We start from the raw sequence: 24433 nt of genomic DNA on the forward strand, positions 1-24433 counted from the left end.
TGCTTCTGATTGACTAGCTATAAATTGGATGCTCCCATGACCACCTCCTTGGGTTCAATTAGTTTGTTAGAGTGGGTCACAGAACTCAGAGAAATGTTTACTTACATTACCAGTTTATTATAAAGGTTATTATAAAGAATACAGAAGAACGGCCAAACAGGTACATAGGGTAAGGCCAGAAGGGCCCTGAAAGCAGGGGCTTCCATCCCCATGGAACTGGGGTGTATTCACCAACCCTGAACCTTATTAAATCTCATTGTTCAAGAGTTTTTATAAAACTTAATCTGCAGCTCCTCCCAACCCTTTCCAAGAGGCCAGCAGGTGGGGGTGAAAGTCCCATCCCTCTATTCACTTGGTCTTTCTGGTGACCAGCCCTACCCGAACCCACCTAGGGACCCTATCCTAAGTCGCCCTATATCACCTCATTAGCGTAAATCTAAAGGGGGGCTTCTTGGGAAGGATAAGACACTCCTATCACGCAGGAAATTTCAAGAGTTTTAGGACCTCTGTGTGAGGAACCAGGGACAAAAACCAAATACATTTCATATTCTACCACAGAGGTAAATCCCTATTTCACTCTTATAGCAAATAAATTCTAGATGAATCAAGGATTTTAAAATAATGAGAAAACAAACTAAAAATATGGAGAGAGGAAGAAAGCACGGGACAATTAAAAAGAGTAAGCTTTTCTACGTGTGACATAAAATTCAAGACATGAATAGATCGATACATTTGACTACATAAAAATTAGAGATTTCTGCACAACACACACAAGAACACATAGCTAAAGTCAGAATGCAAATGATACACTGGGGGGAAATATGTGCAACACTTCTGACAGAAAAAGAGCTAATTTCCTTAGTAGTGTTAATACAATTCAAGAAAAAGCCTAATCCCACAGAAAAAAGAGCAAACGGCATGAATAGATATAACCCAGAAAAGGAATTACAGTGGGATGTAAACATATGAATAGATGATGACCTTACCCATAGTGAGAGAAATGCAAAATAAAAGTACCTCGAGATATAATTGTTCATCCCTCTTACTGGCAAAGATTAAATGTTTGCTAACACATGGTGTTGGGCAGAGTGAGGGGCAACAGGCAATCCTATTCACTGTGGTGGGAATGTAAATAGGTGCAGATTTTTGTTTTGTTTGTGTGTGTGTGTGTGTGTGTGTGTGTTTTAAAGTTTGCTTATCTTTGATCTTAGTTTCCCGACCAGGGATTGAACCTGGGCCATGGCAATGAGAGTGCTGAGTCCCAACCACTGGACCACCAGGGAACTCCCCAGTAGGGACAGTTTTATGGAGGGCAATGCCTATCAAAATTGTAACCGGCCATACTCTTTGACCCAGCAATCCCACATCTAGGATTTACCCTCCAGATTTTCTCCCACATGTGCTTCAAGGAGTATGCACAAAGTTATTCATTGCAGCATTATTCGTAATCACAAAAAATATTGAAAAAACCTTAAATAACCATCATGGGGCACCAGGTTAAATACATTATGGTATTTTCACACAATGCAATGTCATGCAGACTTTACAAAGAAATGATATTAAGGGTTTCAAAAATTTTTGAAAAGCCAGAGGCAGGACTTCTTCAATCACTGTAAAAGCCAAGGTAGTCTTGAGCGGCAGTCTTCACTGAGCACACATACCCCCCCCAAAGCCTTCCTAGACAAATATAGGCTTGGATAGCCGCAAGGGAATCAGTGTTCTCTCTCTTTACATTATCTTCTGGAGAAAGCACAGTAGGTGAGGCATGGTCAGTTCCTCACTCTTCTCCCATGTTACAAAATAAAGGCAAACTCACCCTTTTTTGAAGTCTATGGTGCAAAGACCTCTGGGGCATCATACAGAGGGACAATAAATACTGGTGTCCTCAAAGCTTCTTTTAATCGTGGCATTATAAACCCAAGGGAGGGCTTCTGATAGATAAATTTGGAAGAATTTAAAGAATGGAATGACATTGTGACAAAACTCCTTCCATTCCCAGGGTTTCTAATTATTGCATCTAATCAGTCTTGCAATAAGAAGTATTCATTCATTAACTGATTGTTTTTTCTTTTTGGCTGCACCACACGACTTGCGGGATCTTATCCCCAGCCTGGGATTGAACCCGTGCCCTCAGCAGTGAAAGCGCAGAGTCCTAACCACTGAACCGCCAGGGAATTCCCAATTTGTTAACTGATTTTTAAAAAATAGTCCCATCCTATCTCATCAGTAGATGAATTTCCAAAAATATTTGAGTGTTTAATAATTTCTAAAAATAGGTAATATATTTTATTGTATTGGTTAAGCGTGTAATAATAATAACTCAATCCAAAAGAAAAGTTTTCAACACTTGGAGACCTATGGTCAAAGACAGCATTGTTTAGTTATATGATTTCAACTAATGGACATATTTGGTTGCAAATAAGTATGAAAGGGTAATCAATACATTTCATATACATATGTTTTTGAATGTCTGTGATATGTATACAGTTATACACATATATACATACATACATACACACACACACACACACACACACAAAACATTAGGATAAAAATCTGTGGGGGAAGTCAACTGGAAATACAAGTTTATGAAGTAAAGGAAGAATGCAAAATTCCAGACTTTTTTTTTTAATTGAAGTATATAGTTGATGTACAATATTAATATGTTACAGGTGTACAATATGGTGGTTCACAATTTTTAAAGGTTATACTCCATTTATAGTTATTATAAATTATTGGCTATATTCCCTGTGTTGTACAAGATATCCTATAGCTTATTTTTCACATAGTAGTTTGTACCTCTTAATTCCCTGCCTTTATATCGCCTCTCCCCACTTCCCTCTTCCTACTGGTAACCACTATATCTCCAGCTTGTGCTTCATATCTGTGAGTCTGCTTCTTTTTTTTTCACATTCACTAGTTCGTTGTTTTTTTTAGATTCCACATTTAAGTGACATCATACAATATTTCCCTTACTCTGACTGATTTCACTTAGCATAATACTGTCCAAGTCCATCTATGTTGCTGCACATGGCAAAATTTCTTCATTTTATGGCTGAGTAATATTCCCTTGTATATACGTACCACATCTTCTTTATCCATTCATCTGTCGACAGACACTTAGGTTGCTTCAATACCTTGGCAATTGTAAATAATGCTGCTATGAACATTGGGGTGCATGTATCTTTTCAAATTACTGTTTTTGTTTTTTTTGAATATATACCCAGGAGTGGAATTGCTGGGTCATATGGTAGTTCTATTTTTAGTTTTTTGAGAAACTTTCATACTGTTTTCCACAGTGGCTGCACCAATTTACATTCCCACCAGCAGCGTACGAGAGTTCCCTTTTCTCCACACCCTCACCAACGTTTATTATTTGTGTTTCGTTTTGTTTTGTTTTTTTATGATAGCCATTCTGACAGGTGTGAGGTGATATCTCATCGTGGTTTTGACTTGCAGCTCCCTGATGATTAGCAATGTTGAGCATCTTTCCATGTGCCTATTGGCCATCTGCATTTCCTCTTGGGAAAAATATCTATTCAGTTCTTCTGCCCATTTTTTTTTTTTTTTTTTTTCCGTGGCACGCGGGCCTCTCACTGCTGTGGCCTCTCCCACTGCGGAGCGCAGGCTCCGGACGCGCAGGCTCAGCGGCCATGGCTCACGGGCCCAGCTGCTCTGCGGCATGTGGGATCCTCCCAGACCTGGGCACGAACCCGTGTCCCCTGCATCGGCAGGCGGACTCTCAACCACTGCGCCACCAGGGAATCCCATTCTGCCCATTTTTTAATCAGGATATTTTGTTTTGTTTTGTTTAGGTTGTTTATTTTTTTGATGTTGAATTGTATGAACTGTTTTACATTTTTGGATATTAACCCCTTATTGGTCATATCAATTGCAAATATTTTCTCCCATTCTATAGGTTGTCTTTTTGGTTTGTCAACAGTTTCCTTTGCTGTGAAAAAGCTTTTAAGTTTAATTAGGTCCCATTTGTTTATTTATTTATTTTTAATATATTTTTTAAAATTTTATTTATTTATTTTTGGCTGCATTGGATCTTCGCTGCTGTGCGCGGGCCCACTCCAGCTGCGGAGAGTGGGGGCCACTCCTTGCCACGATGCCTGGGCCTCTCACTGCGGTGGCCTCTCCCGTTGCAGAGCACGGGCTCCAGAGCGCAGGCTCAGTAGCTGTGGCACATGGGCTCAGCAACTGTGGCTCACGGGCTCCAGAGCGCACACTCAGCAGCTGTGGAGCTCAGGCCCAGCTGCTCCCGGCATGTGGGATCCTCCCGGACCAGGGCTCGAACCCGCGTCCCCTCCATTGGCAGGCAGATTCCCAACCACTGCACCACAAGGGAAGCCCCATTTGTTTATTTTTTGCTTTTATTTCCTTTGCTTTAGAAGACCAATCCAAATATATATATATTGCTACAATTTATGTCAAAGAGTGTTCTGCCTATACTTTCCTCTAGAAGTTTTATGGTTTCTGATCCTACATTTCAGTCTTTAAAATTCCAGACTCTTAAAGAAAAGCTTGTCTCTGTTTTTAAATGGGTGATGTGCTGATGGTTGATATGAAAATGCTACGCTATTTAGATTCCTTTATACTTAAAGAATGATGTAATCATTTTAATAGCAAGATGTCAACTTAAAAATGTACAAGAAGATAAACATTCTTCAGAATTCTTCAGCTAGGCACTCAGTGAAAAATGTTGAAGATCTATAAAGCAGGGTTCTCAATCTTAACACTATTGACATTTGGGGACAACAACTCTTTGTTATAGGGGCTATTCTGTGCATTTTAAGATTTCACTTAGTAGATGAAATCCCTGGTTTCTGCTCACTAGAAGCAAGTAGCAGCCCCTGGTTTCTGCTCACTAGATACCAGTAACAGCCCCTCCTCCCCAGTTGTGACAAGCAAAAATATCTCCAGGCATTGCCAAATATCCCTGGGGGGCAAAAACTGCACCTGGTTGAAAACCACTGCTGTAAAGCAGTCTTGGAGTTGGTCCGTCGATTAGACACATAATTAGAGCTGCTTCATACCTGGGTACATTGTACCTGTTACACACTTGTGCTTCGGCACCAGAGAGTCTGGGTTCAAGTCTCAGCTCTCTCACTTTTTGTTGTTTGACCTTGAGTAGTTTACGTCACCTCTCCGTGCCTCAGTTTTCTCATCTGCTGAAAGAGGATACTGGTAGTACCTACCTTATGGATTATGACAGGGGCTGAGCTGAGACACGTGGAATGCTGTGCAGCGTTGCTCACGGCAGGTACGGTGTTAGGCTCTTCCTGTGGTATAAATAGACATATATATTTGGCCTTTGTCCCCATTTCCTGACACTGAGCTCTAAAACCCTTGATAGCAGTAAGAGTCATAGGCTTGGCAGGAGTGTCTTTTGTTCTAATGAAGCAACTCTTGGTGGGACCCCAGAGGGCTTCAGGGTAGGGGCTGATCACCAGAAAGATGAAGTCTTGATTAGAAGCTTGGAACTTTCAGCCCCAGCCCAACCTCTGGGGAGGGGAAAGGACTGGAGACTAAATTAGTTACCAACGGCCAGTGATTTAATAAATCATGCTTATGTCGTAAAAATGCCATTAAAAACCTCTAAACAACAGAGTTCAAAGAGCTACTAGGTCAGTGAACACATCTACGTGCTGGGAGGGTGACATGTCTGAAAAGGGCATGGAAGCTCTGTAGGCACCCCCGACCCCATACCTTCTCCTATGCACCTCTTCCACTTGGCTATTCCTGAGTTATATCCTGTATAATAAGAGTTTTCTGAAGTTTTATGAGCTGTCCTAGCAAATTTTTGAATCTGGGGCCTGTGGGAACCCCCGACTCTGTAGTCAAGTCAGAAGTGTGGGTAAGCTGGGAACCTGATACTTGCAGCTGACTTCTGAGGCGAGGGTAGCCTCGTGGGACTAAGCCCTCAAACCTGTGAAGTCTGACGCTAGTGTCAGAAGTGAATTGTATTGGGACTTCCCTGGTGGTCCAGTGTCTAAGACTCCGTGCTCCCAATGCAGGGGGTCCAGGTTCGATCCCTGGTCAGAGAACTAGATCCCACATGCCGCAACTAAGAGTTCGCATGCCACAGCTAAAAGATCTCACGTGCTGCAACTAAGACCCAGAGCAGCCAAATAAATTAAAAAAAAAAAAAAAAGAAGTGAATTGTATTGAATGGAATTGAATCGAATCAGAGGACACCTAGTTGGTGACAGAATTGGTTGTTGTGAGGAAAAAACCCAACACCCCCCTCCTGTGCTCTGATTATCTTGGAGTCCTCACCTCAATCCTTGAGGCATTTTAAGCCGATTGACTTTTGTGAGTCTCCTGCATTGCTATCTCTTGGGTCACCCCACTTTAGTGTGTTTACTGTAGGACCAAGGTGTTACAGTACCTCCAGAATCGGGGTGTGACTTTCACTCGTCATTAAACCCTTTACGTCTCCACCCAATTGCAGGTCTCACACTGGATAGTCTGACCAAACCATGCACTGGAAGGTTTCTGTGCATGGATCAGAGATCCTCTAGTGGTAGAATGTGAGGCCTGACACCTGCCACGAGCTCAGATGGCGATTACATTTTGAAATGGTTGGGGAAAAAAAAAATCAAAAGAATAATATTTCCTAACAAATAAAAATGATAAGAAGTCAAATTTTAGTACCCGTAAATAAAATGGTATTCTTGTACGGAGGGCCACACTATGACTTTTGTGGGCCATAGGCACTTTTGCCTTCATGGCTTCTTCCTCCATTTAAATATGTAAATAAAAATCATATTTTATGACTGTGTTGGTATAAAGACAAATATAATCCAGGCTAAAGTCATTCATTATTCATAAATTTACTATTACTATATTCTTTTTTTAAAAGAAATTAAGATTTAAATATTTTCATGGGCCCCTAAAAGTATCCTGAACCCTAGGCACTGCCTAAGAGATAAGTGACCCTGTCTTTTTTTTTTTTTTACTGAGCAGCCTGTCCTCCCCTTCCCCATCCATCCTTCCATCGATTCATCGATCTAGGAATGAATATTAAGAATTTAGAAACAGCCCCTTGCCCTCTGACATGGCCCACACTCTGTCTGTGGACTGTCTCTCCCAGGGCCACTCTCACCTTTTGAGATGGACCGCATTCCATCTACGGAATGTGTACCTCTCTAAATAAATCCACTTCTTATCTATCACTTTGTTTCCCACTGAATTCTTTCTGCCACGAGACATAAAGAACCTGAGCTTCAGTAAGTCTTGACACCAGGAACTAAGGCCCCCACCCAGGCGAAGGATGGAATGATGATGTGGACCTTCCTGACTTCAACTAAAGCTTGGTCTCTGTCTACCTTCGCCCCGATTCTATGCTGAATTCGCCTCTGCTTAAGCCTTCTCATGTACCCTGAGTTTACACATGCACCCTTAGTTTAAAACTTCCCCCATTTTGCAGTTGGGGGAGACACTACTTTGGGAAAAGATCCCTGGTGTTCTCCTTACTTGCTGCAAGTAATAAATCCTTCCTTCTCCCCCACAGCCCCCCTCCAAAAAAAGAATTTAGAAACACTGTTTGTGCTTGAATCCAAAAGGCGACCACTGTGCTAAACACATACTTCTAATATACATCCGCAACTAATGAAACAGTGGCCAAGATTCTCAAAATCCTTAATCACTCTCCTCAAGCAGCTGTGGTCAAGCAGCAATTAAGGGCCACTTTAAACCCAATGAGCTCATCAAGGCTCCAACCTCAGCTGCTCTCTGACGTTAGGCACTCACTGTGTTCAAGAGAGTGGAGCTTTGGGAAGGATTGGACGGAAAGTATGAAAACCACGAAGACACCGAAAACACTGCAAACCAAAACTCATCAATCCCCAACAAGGTGGGGCTAATGGACTAAGAGTTGTTTCAGTGGTAAATGCCTCCAGGGCGGCACTCCTACATCCTAAATCCTCAGAATCTATGTGGGGCCTGGCAGGCAGTAAGCGCTCAGCGAAGTGCGCTTGGTGAGTGAACAGCCTCCAGCCCCTCTCAAGCCCCGGGCCACGCAGCTCAGGCCGCACCGCTCACCTACCCAGTCACCTTTCCGGAGACTGGATGCCAGGCGCCAACTGACCTTGTCTTGACTTATCTATGGCTGCTTTCGCATCGCGATGATGAAACTGAGTAGCTGCTATCGAGCCTACCTGCTCTGCAAAACCTAAAATATTTACTATCTGGCCCTTTACAGAAAAAGTTCGCCAGCTCCTGGGTTAGTGTTTTACAGATGAAAAAAGTGAGGCCCAGAGAGACAAAGTGACTTACCTAGTGTCACACGGGCATTCGTGGAACATCAAGGACTGGAATCCAAGTCAACCCACCCCTCTCCCGGACACCCACAGATTTCTCAGGCTCCCTTCAAACTTTCCCCGCGGGCTACAGCCTCCAGTCCAGGTGTAATTCCAAGAAGGAACTGAATGCCTCTCAAGGGTGGCTGGGATGCTTTCAGGGGTCAGCCAAGGGTCAGGGAGAAGCACTGCTGAGCATCCCAGCTGTGGGGAAGTAACGTTTGCTTTGGGCCAGGTGAGCGGGAGCCCATCCTGGTCATTGTGATGAAGGTAGTAACGATGAAGATGAGGACCATAGGGCACTTATAAAATCATCTTATGTGACGGTCACAGTAACCCCTAGGACAGATAAATTGCATTGAACCCTGTGAAATTGCTGACTTACGACAGTTTTTGACCCACAAAATCAGAATTTCATATGATCCAACCTAATATGCTTATCTCATTTCACCAAAGAACAGAGAAAGACTCAAAGACATTAAGTCACTTGCCCTAGATATGGCAAGTAAGGACAAGAGTGAGAATCTAACTGCTCTAATTCCAAAGCCTTGTACAGAGTTTTATACTGTTCTCCCATTCAACTCCACCCCCTCCTCTCGCTGACTCTCCCCTACCTTGGGGCTAAGGTTCAAATTTCTCAGCAAGTCTTCATGACTTACTCTCACTCTCTTCTGCATAATAACCCTATTGTCCTTTACTCTCTTTCATCCTAAAATCTTCCTCTTCCTCACTTTGCATGTCTAATCTATCCCCAAACCCTGTTGAGTTTACTTCTTAAATGCCTTGTCTATCTGGACACTTCCTTTTATTGCCACGTCCATCTCTTGTCTGGATCCTGAAATGGCTTCCAAACTGGGCTCCCGGCTGGCATTCCTGTGCCCTCCGTACCGAAGCCACTATGTTCTCTGTAAAATGCAAATGTGACCCCTTCCACTCTTCAGTGGCTTTTCCCGCTGCTCTTAGCATAAAGATGTCCCCTCACCGCAGCCTGGGTTCTGTGGGTCTGCCCTGCTTATCTCTTGGGTCCCCTCTCACCCCCTCTGCCACCTGCTCCCTGAGCTCTTCCTCCCTTCCAGCTCTTTGAGTGTGCCAGGCTTCCTTCCATCAGGGCCTTTGCACTAGATGTTCTCTCTGCCTGGAATGTGTTTTCCCACTGCCTTTGTCACCAAGTTCACTGCTATACTTCCAGCAGATATCAGCTCCAGGGCCACTTCCTCAGGGAAGCCCTCCCTGACCTCCCAGACTTAGGTCAGTTTCTCTTGTTACGTTATCTCCTAGAATAGGACTCCTTTCCTTCAGAGTATTCAGTTGTTTACACATTTACACATATTTGTGAGATACATGTGTGACTCCCCAACACCAGCTCTCTGAGAACAGGGGCGCTGTGAACCAGCCCCTGCCTGACATCTGGCATGCATACACGTACAAGGATGGATAGATGAATGCTCCCACAGTCACCTGCTGGATGGCCCTCTGCCCTGTGGCAATGCCGTGTACCCTCCACCACACTTCTGCCCACTATACCCTTTCTTCTCTCTCCTCCTGGAGAGCTCCTATGCACCCCTCAGGGCCCCGCCTCACTGTCACCTCTCCGAAGGCCCCTGCACCGAGCTAGTTGCTCTCACCTTTGGATTTTTTTTTCTTTTTTTTTTCTTTTTCTTTTTTTTTTTTTGAGGTACGCGGGCCTCTCACCGCCGCGGCCCCTCCCGTTGCAGAGCACAGGCTCCGGACACGCAGGCCCAGCGGCCATGGCCCACGGGCCCAGCCGCTCCGAGGCATGTGGGATCCTCCCAGACAAGGGCATGAACCTGTGTCCCCTACATCGGCAGGCAGACCCTCAACCACTGCACCACCAGGGAAGCCCATGGATTTTTATTTCTTTGCACCTTGTACTTCTACCATCCATCCCACTTAGCATATTGTGATAACAGTTTTTGTGTTTTTCTTCCCCTCTATGTTCCTTAAGTGACTATGAGCTCCCTGCAGGCCTCTCTGGATCCCTAATGCATAGCATAGCATCTTGGCCTCGGAACACCTAAGGCAGTGGTGCTGAAGTGAATGTAATGCCTTGTCTTTAGAGCACGAGGCTTTGGATTGGCTTTTCTGGTGTCCAGGTGTGTCCCCCACACCCCCTTCCCCACCACATCCCACGAACGTACCAAATCTCTATCTCTAAAACACTTAGTTGTTTCCTTAATTGCTGGGAGTGATTTTCACATGATTTCTCCAGCCAAGGAAAGTAAACCTCCAGTGCTCTCCTGAAGCCACAACTGTGGGCTTAAAATGTAGACACTGATGGGTAGCAGGGAACCGGTGACTCCTGGATTCACAGCCAAACATTCATTTGCTTAATGTGTGTGATGGTAAACATAGCGTCTACAACACAACATGAAGCATTAGGCATGTGTTCTGAAGTTATTACAAAGTATAAAGGTGTTTCTAAGAGATGTATGCATTCCTGAAAACTTACTTACTTAAAGATTTCTATGAGTTTTTGAGGGTTTACTTAATCAAAGATAGTTAAGGGCTTCCCTGGTGGCGCAGTGGTTGAGAGTCCGCCTGCCGATACAGGGGACACGGGTTCATGCCCTGGTCTGGGAAGATCCCACATGCCGCGGAGCGGCTGGGCCCTTGAGCCATGGCCGCTGAGCCTGCACGTCCGGAGCCTGTGCTCCGCACTGGGAGAGGCCACAACAGTGAGAGGCCCGCGTACCGCAAAAAAAAAAAGAAGATAGTTAAACCTGTTAATATTTCATAACTCCTCAGGCCTTCCAGACCAGCTTATGTAACCTGTGCCAGATACAGCTGGTAAATTGTAAAATCATCCAAGCCACTAGTTAGGTTCAGAGCCCCAACCTTCTCCAACTATTCCCTTCCCAGCCCATGCCCATCATCTCACCAAGTCGGGTTGGCTCTACCACGTGAGGTTGACCCCATGCTCTTCCAGCCCGCGGGTACTGCTGCAGGTCAGGCCCTCCTGCCATCCTGCCTGCATTGCTGCAGCGTCTTCCTTCCTTCCTTCCTTCTTCCCTCCCTCTCCTGTCTGCTCCACCCTACAGGTGCTGCCAAGCAGCTCTGATGAGGTCACGACCTGGCCTTGAACCTTCAAAAGCTCTTTCTGCTTATTGGATACACCTACACTTAATTCCAGCATGGAATTAAGGCCCATAGTACATGGCCTCAGCATTCCCATCCCAGACGCTCATGCCACTACACCCCGACTCTGAAATACATTCTCAAATTGGCCCCTTTCTCCAATTCTTTTCCCATGTCCCCTCCCTTCTGTCTTATATTGTACCTACCTATGTAATAATATCTGTCTTACCTTCCTATTATTGTGAAACTCCTTTAAGAATTTATCTTTTAGAGACTTCACTGGTGGCGCAGTGGTTAAGAATCCACCTGCCAATGCAGGGGACATGGGTTCCAGCCCTGGTCCGGGAAGATCCCACATGCCACAGAGCAACTAAGCCCGTGTGCCACAAATACTGAGCCTGTGCTCTAGAGCCCGCGAGCCACAACTACTGAGGCCATGTGTCATAACTACTGAAGCCCGTGTGCCTAGAGCCCGTGCTCTGCAACAAGAGAAGCCATCGCAATGAGAAGCCCGCACACCACAACGAAGAGTAGCTCCTGCTTGCCACAACTAGAGAAAGCCTGCACGCAGCAACGAAGACCCAACGCAGCCAAAAAAAAAAAAAAAAGAAGAAGAAATCAAAATATTTTTAAAAAAAGAGTTTATCTTTTAACCCTTTCTTTCTTTCCTCAATCCCTTCCTCTACTTCTTAACGTAAGGCTTCCTCACAATGACCAGGGTCGCCCTTCTCCCTGCATCATGCATTACTCAATGGGGCAAAAAGCGGTTCTTGGGAGAGGAGTAAAAAATCTTAGACATTACAATGGTCTGTGGCCCTCCAAACAGATATACAGTATGTCTGTGCTATTAAAATTTCATGGTACAGCGATTATAGGAAAAATGTCTAATAAAAAAGCTCTTTGACAGTGGAGCAGGGAGGATGATGAGAAAAAAGTTGAGAAACATTGTTCTATATTAGACAGGTGAGAAGGAACTTCGAGGACGTGATAGGATTTAAATGAAATTGATGTCTATAAAATGCCTAGAACAGTGTGTGGCACATAATAGAAACCCAATATATGTTCCTGATCATCGCCAGTGTTTATTATGCACATACTATATCCAGGCACCATGCTAAGATTTTTCACACATTATCTCATTTAATCTTGTACCCACTCCATGAGGGACGTACCATTATTATTACAGATGGGAAACTGAGGCATAGAGAAGTTGGTTTAATTGCTCAATGTCAAACTCCTGGTAACTGACAGAGGCAGGATTTAAACCTCTATTTGATTTCAAAACCTGACCTTCAGATGCAATGGGGAAGTGACCCCTCTTCTCACCATGGGATGAGGTCACCTACTAGTAGGGGCAGAGAAAGGAGAGATAGATGGAATTAACCAGATATACAGCCATGACTGGCTCCGGACTGATGGCGTGCTTGTGTGCAGGGCCATGATGATGACCGCCTGTGATCTCTCAGCCATCACCAAGCCTTGGGAGGTGCAGAGCAAGGTATGCACTCCTCCTGACCCGAGAGAAGGAGCATCCCAGTACTGGTGACAGCAGCTAATGTGGCTTGGATTCTCCAGCTCCTGAGGCAGCCCACCTTTGCTCCATCCTCCTCTCCCACGACATGGCAATCACCTGAGGACCTCTCCCATGATGACATAAAGCGGGGTGGTAGGGCAGGAGTGGGGTTTATGTCTTTGCTGAGCTGGAAACCCACGTGGGATGCGAGCAGGGGTAGGAGGATTGGGGCTGGGGCTTGACTCCATGGCGGGTGTCTGCCTGTTGCAGGTGGCGCTACTGGTTGCTGCCGAATTCTGGGAACAAGGTGACCTGGAGCGCACGGTGCTGCAACAGAATCCCATTGTGAGTAGAGAAGGGACTTCAGCCTGATACTGGGCATGCGATCTCATCCTGGTGGAGAGCAGTGACCTCGCCGTGATGGACAGATGTGCCTCCTCACCCTTGACACAGGGATGTGTGACCTTACCACAGAGATGACCTTTCCTTAATGCAGTGGTTCTCAAAGTATGGCCCCTGGAGACCACCATCAACCTCATTACTTGGGAACATATTACAGATGCAAATCCACAGGCCCACCCTGGACCTACGTGAACAGAAACTCTGGGGGTGGGCCAGCAATGTGCTCTCTCCTAAAGTTTGAGGACCCTGCTTTAAGCTATGTGTCCTTAGCACACTCAGCTAAGTAGTGATTGACAAGTGGACGCCAAAACTTAGATTTCCCTTTCAGTTCCGACAGTCTAGGAGTCTACCTCCCCCGGCTCTGTTCTAACACCACAGACCATGCAAGGGGATGACCTGGTCAAGCTGAGAACCTAACGACGTTGAAAGTAAACTTGGCTGGAATTGTCAGCCGGCCCCCCACCAGACACAGGGAGACCAGTTAGAGGGTTTTTGTTTTGCAAGAATGTTTCATTGGTAGGGTGGGTCCCCTTGCTGCATCAGGCCAGGAGGAGCCCAGTGCAGTTAACTCTTTCTCCCCCCGCTGACAGCCCATGATGGACAGAAACAAGGCGGACGAACTCCCCAAGCTTCAGGTCGGCTTCATTGACTTCGTTTGCACCTTTGTCTACAAGGTAAGTCCTTTGCTTTCAAAGGCCCAACAAGATGTCTTTGATGAGCCCGGGATTCCCAAATGACATCAGGAATAAAAAACCCTGGCAAGTGACGAGTGATACTTTACAAAGCGCTTCTCACCTCCAATGGCATTTGGTCCTCAGGACAGCCCCGTAGGAGCTTGTGTGACTGCATACCCAGGCCAGAGCCCGGAGCTTCGTATATCCTAGTTGCTCAATAAATAGTTGCGGGACAAATGACATATCGTGTTTTCAGGCAGAGAAATGGGGAGCATAGCAGATACATGCCTTCCTAACTTCCCCAGCTTGTGGGAATATGACAGGTCACAGTTACTCAATTGCCAAAAGATAATCTGGAACTTCTCTTTGAGTTTTGGCTCAAAGTTAGTCCCTCTCTTGAGAAACCCACCACGCCCCAATCCATGTTATCTGTGCCACACACCCCCCTCTCATTTGTTATTTTTATTTTGGCCATGTTACATGAGGAGACAGAGGTCAGAGAGGAGAAATCACAGGGCCAGGTCACTGGAGTCAGCTAGAGACAGCATCAGGGCCGGGACGCCTGACCCCTAGTCTAGGGCTCTTTCTGCTGCATAAGCTGCAGCCCTTCTGCTCCCAGAGGGCGCACAAGCGCATCTCTGATATAACGCAGACTAACTGGGGTCCTCTGAGCAACAGGGCAGCATAGTTGACGCTCTCCATGACCATCAGTAATATATGAAACAACAAAGACTGGGCTGAGTGCTTTACGTGCATTTTCACAGCAACCCTATGAGGTGCTGTCCTGATTTCATGGTGTCCTGCCCAAGGTCACACAGCTGGTGGCAGAATCTAGATCTGAACCCAGGCAGCTCTGAGCACAGCTGGCTCTGGCTGAACTCCACAGTAGACCCTGGATTTGCCATCCTTACCTTGTGCAAATCTCCACCAATCTGCATCTCCGTTTCTTCATCTAAAAATCTAGGAGTAATGAGTCTCATTTTCCCACCTCGCAGGAGTTTCTGAGGATCAAAGGAGATAAAGCACTTCATAAACTGTCACGTGCTGTGCTCAAAGGCATTATTTTTATTCTTAGAGCTAAGAGACCTTAAGAATCCTCTTCCTATCCCGATTTTACTCAGCAAATATTGACTGTCTTTGTGCCCCAGACCCTGTACTAGGCCAAGGCCACCCCAATGAATGAGCAGAGATGTCCCTGCCCTCTCCAGCTCACAGCTCCGGGGGCAGATTGGCAAAGGGAGTCATTACAGTGAAGTGAGCTGTAGGAAGAGAAGGTTTGGGGAGCTGCTAATAGAGGACCTGACTTACCTTGGGGATCAGAAGAGGCTTCCCCGAGGAAGTGATATCTAAGTGGAGGCCTCAAGGGAAAAGAAGGGATAAGTTAGAGTGTTCCAGCAAAGGCAAGAGCTGGTATGAAGCCCACAGAAACTGACAGATTTGCAATGTCCGGAGGGTTCAAGTTGGTGAAGGGGGAGAGCACTGGGTCTGGAGAGCTTGAAAGCCTTGTGAAGGAGCTTGTGCTTCATCCTGAAAACCAGGGAGTGCCACAGGAGGGTTTCAAGCGGGAGAGGCATGGGACTTTGTGGCCAGAAGCCCTGCAGTGTCGTCACACACACCGCTGGGGACGGAAGCTGCAACGCGCCCGGGCAGCTCATTCCAGTGCAGACACGACCCACTGTGCTCCACCTGGAACCCGGGCCCCAGGGCTCGACTCCTGCGCCAGAGGCTCTGTCTCTCTCTTCCAGGAATTCTCCCGGTTCCACGAGGAGATCACTCCCATGCTGGATGGGATCACCAACAACCGCAAGGAGTGGAAGGTGCTCGCTGACGAGTATGAAGCCAAGATGAAGATGCTGGAGGAGGAGAAGCAGAAAGGGCAGGCAGCCAACCAAGGTTTGTGGAAGGGAGAGGACGGAGAGCCCCTACGCCACACACACCGAGTTCTCATGGCGTGCCTGGCGGGGCCGCAAAGCCTCACACACGTGGACCTATTCGGGCCTCCCCACGACCTAGCTGTCCCCATTCTACGTATGAGAGCACTGAGGCCCGCAGAGGTGAAGTGTCATGGCCAAGTCACACTGTGAGCAGTAGCAGAGCCTGGTTCCCAAGACTGAGGCTCCCAGCAAGGATTCCCTGACTGCCCCCAACCAGTGTGGGACAGATTCCAATAATAAAGTGGTAGACATAGGGCCTCTGAAAGCCCTTGAGTTTGCAACTCTTGGTCCAAACCAGGTCAAAGGGAAAGCCCGCCACAGCCTCCTCTCATCTGGTGTGTTCTCTTTCTTGTCTGATTGCAGCAGCCGCCGCAGGAAATCAGCCTGGGGGAAAACCAGGCTCAGGTGGAGGCGCGCCTGCATCCAAGTCCTGCTGTGTCCAGTAGCGCAAGCGGGGATCCACGCCCAGACCGGCCTCACCCTTCACTGGAGGAGGGTACCCAAGCCAGTGGGAAATCACGCACCTGCTTGAGAAGTCAGAGTTATAGGGTTTGAAGACTGAAGAAGAATTTAGTTTACATCTTCCCTAGTGGCTTTCAAGGCTCTTTTTGGCTGTGAGCACTTTTTATTGAGCTACAACCAACATTTTGCCTTTCATAGACTCAGTTAAACATTAGCGCCAGACTCACCTGCTTACCTAGAATCATTTCTGTTCTTATACTTTCATTTTATAGGACACAAATTTGCAATCATCCTCAGAAGTAGAGAACTGCACAATGCATCTCCACCTACCCATCACCCAGATTCTAATATCGAGTTTTGCCACATTTGCTTCGTCTGTCCTTTTATATTTTTTTCATTTTTTTCTTAGCTGAAATATTTAAAAGCAAATTCCAGACATATCGTTTACTCCTCCATTATACATCTTTAAAGACAAATGGGCGTTTTCTAACATAACCACATCCTTATCACATGCAACTCACGAACCCCTAATATCCAGCTGTGGCAGATGCTGTGATGAGCTGCACAGACCCTTTACTGAAGACTTGCGTTCCCAGCAGTGATGAGCACTGTCAGCAGACAGCCCTTGGCGTCAGCCCCTTCGGGGATTACCTCATCCGCAGGGAGACAGTTGCCCAAGGGTGGTGGCCTGCACCCAGTGACTGATCCATGCCAGGTGTTAAGGCCTGGCCGTCTTGGCCCAACACAGGACAACTCCGCGGCAATAGCACACACATCCAAGACAGAAAGTCTTGGAAGATGCCACTCTTCACTGCTGTCACTGGGAGTAAGTGAGCAAAGGAAAATGTTTCAAGTTCACCCAAATACGGCACACAATTCAAGTTTTCCATATCCTCCGACCAGAAACCGTTTCATAGTCGTCAGTTGGTGAGTGTCGTTGTCTGAAACCAAAATGTCAAAATCTTTTAGCACATATATTTAGTGTGCTTGTGTGAAAAAGCGGATATACCAAAACGAGGGAGTCCTCGTTCACAAGGTGGTACCTATAGCTTCATAAGAGTCATACCGGCAAGAAGCCAGAATGGAACAATGTTACGTGAGGCGAGTCTGAATGGTTCATCACGATCCACAAAGAAGTGCTATGAAGAAAGGACTAGTGAGCTCGGAGAGTTTTGGAGTGAGGGGCACACCTGGACTGGGGTCTTCTCTGAGAGTTGACGCTGCAACTAGAATCCTTTTCCCAGTTAGTAGCCGGCGCGACCCTCCACGAGCACGTCGTAGGACCAATAAAGAAAGACACACCTGGGCAGGGCTGTGGGTGGTATTTTCTTTTTAATCTCCATAGTGTATTTGTTAAGTTTATTTATAAGCAGATCACTTCACTATTTACAGTACATGAGCATCGAGATTCTACAGTTTTTGTGATGTAAACAATTAACTCCACGGTGGGAGTTTGAGAAAAGAAGCCAGTTCTGAAGTATTTACAGACGTTAAAATAGAACTTTATACTCACGGAATAATAATACATAGAGCAATTTGGTTAAATTATCTAGGAAACTATAGAATCTGACAATGTACAAATACAGGAAAACAGTGTCTCATTTAGAAGGTTAGACAGATAAACCACACCAGAAATAAAATGGGGACAATGCCAACCATAATAATTAAAAGCAAAGAAGTTCTCTTCCTTTGCCCTCGGGGATAATGTATTTATATAAATAAGGACACAACCCAACAAAATGGAAAAAATATATAAAAAATCCTCTACCAATTAAAAAAAATAGCAAAACTAAAAACTTGATTCTCAATCATCAGCAGTGTCCTTTAAAAAATTAAATTTTAGCTTTCTATTATAAATAACAAAGCAGATGTGTCCCTCTGTGTAGGTGAAATTCTTGCACCTTTCTCAAGAAATGCATCAATGTAATTCCATACATACACACAAACACAGGCGTGCACACATGCACACACACACACACACACACACACACACACAACCTTGCGCTCACACACCCCAGGCTGTAGTTACCTTGTTGAGCTTCCTAATAAATAATGCCCCCTACAGTAGTACCCCTGGGGATGCCCAAACCTCACAAGGTTAGCCATTCCCTGGTTTGACCCTGTCACAGAGCCAGGGAAAGCCCTGGCTTCCTATTGCTCAGAATTCTCTAGGCTGCATGGTCACACTAAGAGAAAAGGATTTGAGTCCAATATTTGGAAATGTTGGAAGGGACCATAGGGACCACCTTGCCCAGTCGATTAAGGCTAGCTACAGACACTGTTTCTTTAGAAACCTGGGGTTGGGGAGAGGAATCTTGTGTTGGTTTCAACATTAGCAGCTGCCTCTGGAAGAAGCAGATGCTCCAAACCAATGCTAATCCCGTGGCACAAGTAGGTGAAGGGGGTGGGTGTGAATTTCCGGAGCAGACGGCACTGGGCCAGACTTCTGGATGGCCACCTTCCCCAGAAACCATTTGGAAATCCAAGTGGTCCACTTCCCTGGTCCACTGACCACTCTGACCGCACACCCCTTGAGATTTCCAACCTCTTTCCATTGGAATCAGAACATTCCTCCAGAAACAAAGTTGGGAGTAGTTTATGACTTTTTATTCCTAACACAAAAACATTTGACAAGATTTTTAAATACAAAACCAAACAAACAAAAAAAATCTATTTGGCTATTTGGTGGACCATACCAAAGGCCATGGCCAGGCCCCCCACAGAATCCTCACACTCAACCTCTTTGCTTGTCCCGAGGGTCCAGTGGGGGGCACAGAGCAGAGGTTCACTTAACAAGGTCAGCAGCTGCGCTGCCAGTATTGCAGTTACAGTAAACCCCTCCTGGGCACCTGGGCACAGGGTCCACTCCTGTCTCTGCTGCCAACAGGATAGCTAGTGTATTACTTCTCAGTCTGCATGGCTGCTGCTGGGGCTTCTGACTGGTGTTACACTGTGCTCTAAACACACAGACAGTTTGCTCATGACCTTGCATTTCATTCCCAAAGTTGGTGTTGGACAGCAAGGTAGCCAAAAGGATTTATTTGCCTTCCATCTGGGTAGCTGGTAGATACAGTCTTTGGCCACTAGATGGCGGCTAGACGTTGATAAGGCAAAGTGCTGAGGTGGAAGATGACCAGTCCCTTCAAAAGTCACCCACGAGCAAGGCTGGCAAAGTGAAAAAGGAGGCTTGGAGGATCCTTTGACAAAAGGTACAGCAGAGAGGGGGTTCTGGCTATAAAACATGTCTTTGAGACACTGTTGCACAGCCCAGGGAACGACCACCTACAAAACCCTATTTTCCGAACCCCCAGTTCGGGCAGTTGGATTTCTGTGCTGCTTCTGAACGTGCAAGGCATTCTGATGAAATGGAGTACCTAAACATCTGTCCCCCGATCTTGAAGCCTCAGTCACCGCTGCTATAATGAAACAAAAAACAAAAGTTGCCCTAAACATATGCAGCGTGATCCACGCCTCCTGTTGCCCCATATGTTTTACAATCATTTGAAAGAAATGTGTGAAAAGTGCCTAAGTTAAGCTGTTTTGGAAAAACAAGTGTATTGCTAGTATTGTCTGTGAGCAATAGAGAAAAAGCCAAGTGGTCACAACATTCGGACTGAAAGCTGCTCGGCGGCGAGGACAATGACGAGGCTCATGTGAGACTCGACGTCGCCACCTAGCCAAGCTGGGGTTTACTTCTCACCACCCCACCAGAAACTATGGCTTAGATCTGTCCTGGGGAGCTGGCCTCCTCATATAAGGTAACTCGGCCAGGACCATGTGGGTCTGAATCCACCGCGGGTTGGTTACCTTGCAGAGAACTCTCACCCTGAATGTGAGCTGGGCAGTCAGAGAATGGAATTGGTTTTGTGCGTTAGTGATGGATTCCCGAGGCTCCAGGATGGGAATCTGAGTCTATCAGAGGTGAAAGGGACTTACTTTAGTGCTCATTCCATCCGATATTCCCATTTGTAAATGAGGAAACAGTGGCCCAAGACCACATAGCAAGCAAGAAACTCTGGGTTTCTCACTTTGAGATGGCTTATAGATAAACGATTTGCTCTGCAAACCCATTTCAATCAGCTGTGCTGTTTTCTTTTTTTCTTTTTTTACAGAAATAGGTACTGAGATTGAAAAGCACCACTCCATTTTTAGGGCCTCCAACAAAGAGGCCAGCAAAGGGCTGGCCCTAGAATGGGCTCTCCTGTGGCTGATGTCTAGGAAGGCATCTCTGCTCCCTCCTCCCTCACCAGCCCCTTTCCTGATCCCCTGTTCCAATCCCTAGGAGAATGCCTCACACAGCCCAAGGAGATCCATATTCGCCAGTGCAGAAACACGGAGCCAGGCTGAGTGCTGTGGTTTTCTCAAAAGTGCTTTTATTGGTTCCATGCAAAGGTAGCCTCTGCCTACTTTCCTGGACATTCTACAGCCGGCTCTCAGGGGCCCTCCACCTCACGTCTGTTTTGGGCCAAGGGCATCGCTATGCATGAGGGTTTCCCAGCTCCCAAGCTCTCCCTCCATTTACCCCGTACCCCTGGACCCGGCAGACAGCCCTGGAGCCCATCTATATGTGCAAATGTCTCAGGGACTTGGGGAACAGCTTAAACATATTGCACGTAAGCACAAACCGGTTTCCTTCTGCCCCCATGGGAAGGATCCCTCTTCTTTGGCCATTGAAACCATTAGGTTCACTTTATTTGCTACTGTACATTCAATTTCTTTCCTTGGTCATATCTGAGGACAACTGCTAAATCTCAAATGGTAAGAAAATACTGCGGTTTTGATGTCAGTGAGTCAGATCAACAAATCCTTTGGGGTTGATTCTGCTTCACAGCTGGGATGTCCCATCTCTCAAGCTGCAGGCTCAGCTGTCATTTCAACAGAACCTAAGGCCTGGGATAGGGTTCCAAGCCATCCCTGCAGAAGGGCTGCACTGTCATGCCTTCCCTGCCCCCTCAGTACGTATATTGCATACACCTAGAAGAAATCGCTCTCCAAACATCAACAAGCACAGGCTTTAGGCGAGAACGATTTCTGATTGCATGTCTTCCCACATCAGGACCTGGGTACCGAGACTTTGCAGCTTAGAGCGTTCTTCCCTTCCTCTTCCCGCCTGGAACCCCTGAAGCCCTGCCTCTCTGCTGGGCACATTTGACACGCAAAGCTGTGAGAACTCACAGCAGATGCAGACACCTGACTGGCGCTTTGGGTCTCAAAGCAGTGTTCTGGTTGGGGGGCAAGGTAGGATGGGGGGGAAGGGGGTCACCGCCGTAGCTGCACTCCATCCACTCATATTCTTTACCTCTTTGATGCATTTTCCTTCGGTAACCAGAGCCCCCAGGAGTGAGGATTCTGATTCAGCCCGTACCGACTGAGGAAGGAGATGGAAGAATTCCACTTAGCGTTTAGATCGGACATATTTGGAAAACACCAGCACGGCACAGAGATGGACAGTACAACCTGCCTTGCGTGGGTGGCTACCAACACAGTCTACTGTAAGCTTTTATGGCAATCACATGTAAACATGATCAAGAGCAAATACTAGGACAGAGCTACAATGAGATGGTTGCCAATGGCAGCTGCTCCCTCTGGGTTACTCCTTAATTTGGTGGGAAAGAGACCAAGGTTGACTAGTTGTCTGGAGAGACCTTGGAGTCTCCTTGGTAAATGATACAGAGCACCGAATGAGTCTTCCGGATGGAGGTTGTCTGCAAGGTTGGTCAGTTTTAGAACTTGCAGCCTTTTATGTACGGGATGGAGAGAAGAAACTTCCTGATGCCTTTGGCAGGCACCCTCTCCCATCAGCGGGACCCAGCCCCCACCTTAGGCATATCACGTCCCAGTACTACACTCAAGAGCCAATGTCTAACTACCTTCAAGTGCCTTGCATTAATCTGAAGTGAAAGGGCAGCTTCAGCTGACCCAGAAGAGGGGACACATTTGTCCTTCACTAAAAGTCTGCATTTCTTTACCCTAAGGTACCATCTTCTCATGGTAGAATCTCTAGGCTAGTGCAGTCAAGGAAGAAGGAAACAGGAGGGGCTTAGAGATCATCTAGTCTGACTCCTTCTGGCACACCAAGGCTTAGGGAGAGGAAGGGACTCTGTGACTTATCAAAGTCACAAAGATAGTTTTTGACAGAGCCAGGACTCAACCCAGTTCTCCAGACTCTGAATGCAGAGTTCCTTCCTACTTTTTCCACAGGATGAAATCTCAGTTTACTCCTTGGTGCAAATCAGGACTTAGGGGAGACAGCAGGTGGATTTAAATTCTATTCCATTCCATTCTATTCCATAACCATTTATTGTGTGCCTACTGTATGCTAGGCAGTGAACAGCTATCAAAGGAATTTAGAGGGCTTCCCTGGTGGCGCAGTGGTTGAGAATCTGCCTGCCAATGCAGGGGACACGGGTTCGAGCCCTGGTCTGGGAAGATCCCACATGCCGCGGAGCAACTAGGCCCGTGAGCCACAACTACTGAGCCTGCGCGTCTGGAGCTTGTGCTCCACAACAAGAGAGGCCGCGATAGTGAGAGGCCCGTGCACCGCGATGAAGAGTGGCCCCCGCTTGCCACAACTAGAGAAAGCCCTCGCACAGAAACGAAGACCCAACACAGCCAAAAATAAATAAATAAAATAAAAATAGATCTCCTTAAAGTGGAAAGAATCACCCTATGAATAATGTTATCGTGAATATCATGCTAACAATTGAATAATTATTCCAATAAAATATTTAAAAAAAAAAAAAAAAAAAGGAATTTAGAATGTGCAGGTCCGTGCTGTGGAAAGTCCCCTTTTGGTCCATCCTCATAAACCCTGCCTTCCCCAAACATGTTCCTGCCCACTATTCCACTTGGCCCCCACCCCGAAATGGGATTGTGTCGGAGTAATATTGGGAGTCCTGTGCCAAAGAAGGGCTTTAGAGGAATCTTCTCTCATAGATCAGGGTTGGGCCAGCATGAAACCCACCACCATATAGTTCTGTATAACAGAAACCATTCAAAGATTAGACCAGAAGGTTAAACAGGTTAAACTCTGATCAGTTAGTAATGGCTGCTCGGAACTGTGTTGAGGATTCTAATAGCATGACCAAGCTCAGAGAACATGAGTACTGTGGTTCATTAGTTATATCTGCTACTGGCCGAGGACATGGGAGTAGTGGCCCATATGCCACTATGTATTTGCTAGATACCACCTTAGGAGAAGCTAAGACTATCAGACCTGGCAAGGACCTTAGAGATCAGCTTGCCTAATTCTCCCCCTCAGCCCATTACACAGAAAAGACAATTGGGGTCCAGAGAGGTGAAGTGACTTGATACACAGGAACTCAAATTCCCTGTTCCTCTAACGCCTGTCTCCTCCAACCTTATCTGCCAGCTTGGAGTATGCTCACCTCTCAGGAGAGGTTCGTCCGCCCAGTTAACCTACTGAGGTATTTTATAATCTTAAAAACAAACAAACAGGGCTTCCCTGGTGGCGCAGTGGTTGAGGGTCCGCCTGCAGATGCAGGGGACACGGGTTTGTGCCCCGGTCTGGGAGGATCCCACATGCCGCGGAGCAGCTGGGCCTGTGAGCCGTGGCTGCTGAGCCTGTGCGTCCGGAGCCTGTGCTCCGCAACAGGAGAGGCCACAACATGAGAGGCCTGCGTACTGCAAAAACAAACAAACAAACAAACCAAAACCCCGTAACTACCAATTCCCAAAGAAATAGGCCCGGCATTAATAATAGATTAAATCACCTCGTTTAGTTAAATGAGTCAAGTTCAAACTTTTTTTTAAGCAGCAGGACCTTTTTTCTTTTAAACACAAAAATTTCCCAAGGAACCCTGATGTGTGAAAGAGACCAAGTTGGAGCCGCTCTGTCTGAAGCAGAAGCAATGCACTCTTACCCTTCCTGGCCATGCTCTCCCTCACAAACGGCCCCCAAGGCACCTGCAGAACATCCAAGCTGGACATGGCTCTGACATCACTCAAGAACACAAATTTTAAAGTAAAGCCCAATGAACGTTTTCTAAGTCGGAGAGGAGCTTGGAGATTGTCTTGTCCATT

At 46.4% G+C, this 24433-nt stretch overlaps 1 protein-coding gene across 2 annotated transcripts in view; it reads left to right on the forward strand.

Annotated features, from left to right (window-relative positions):
- PDE6A (phosphodiesterase 6A) overlaps positions 1 to 16907 on the forward strand; it is a 69028-nt gene extending 52121 nt beyond the window's left edge. Inside the window, exons 19-23 of one of the 2 annotated variants that reach the window (XM_004280360.3) lie at positions 12840 to 12903; positions 13189 to 13263; positions 13911 to 13994; positions 15740 to 15887; positions 16295 to 16907. In XM_004280360.3, coding sequence (XP_004280408.1) covers positions 12840 to 12903; positions 13189 to 13263; positions 13911 to 13994; positions 15740 to 15887; positions 16295 to 16374 — 451 coding nt within the window. In that variant the 3' untranslated portion in view covers positions 16375 to 16907. The remainder of the gene's footprint in view (positions 1 to 12839; positions 12904 to 13188; positions 13264 to 13910; positions 13995 to 15739; positions 15888 to 16294) is intronic. The other variant, XM_004280361.2, reaches the window with a different exon arrangement.
- The last annotated feature ends 7526 nt before the right edge of the window (positions 16908 to 24433 follow it).

This window comes from Orcinus orca, chromosome 3 (genome assembly GCF_937001465.1).
Source record: "Orcinus orca chromosome 3, mOrcOrc1.1, whole genome shotgun sequence".
NCBI classification, from domain to species: Eukaryota; Metazoa; Chordata; class Mammalia; order Artiodactyla; family Delphinidae; genus Orcinus; species Orcinus orca.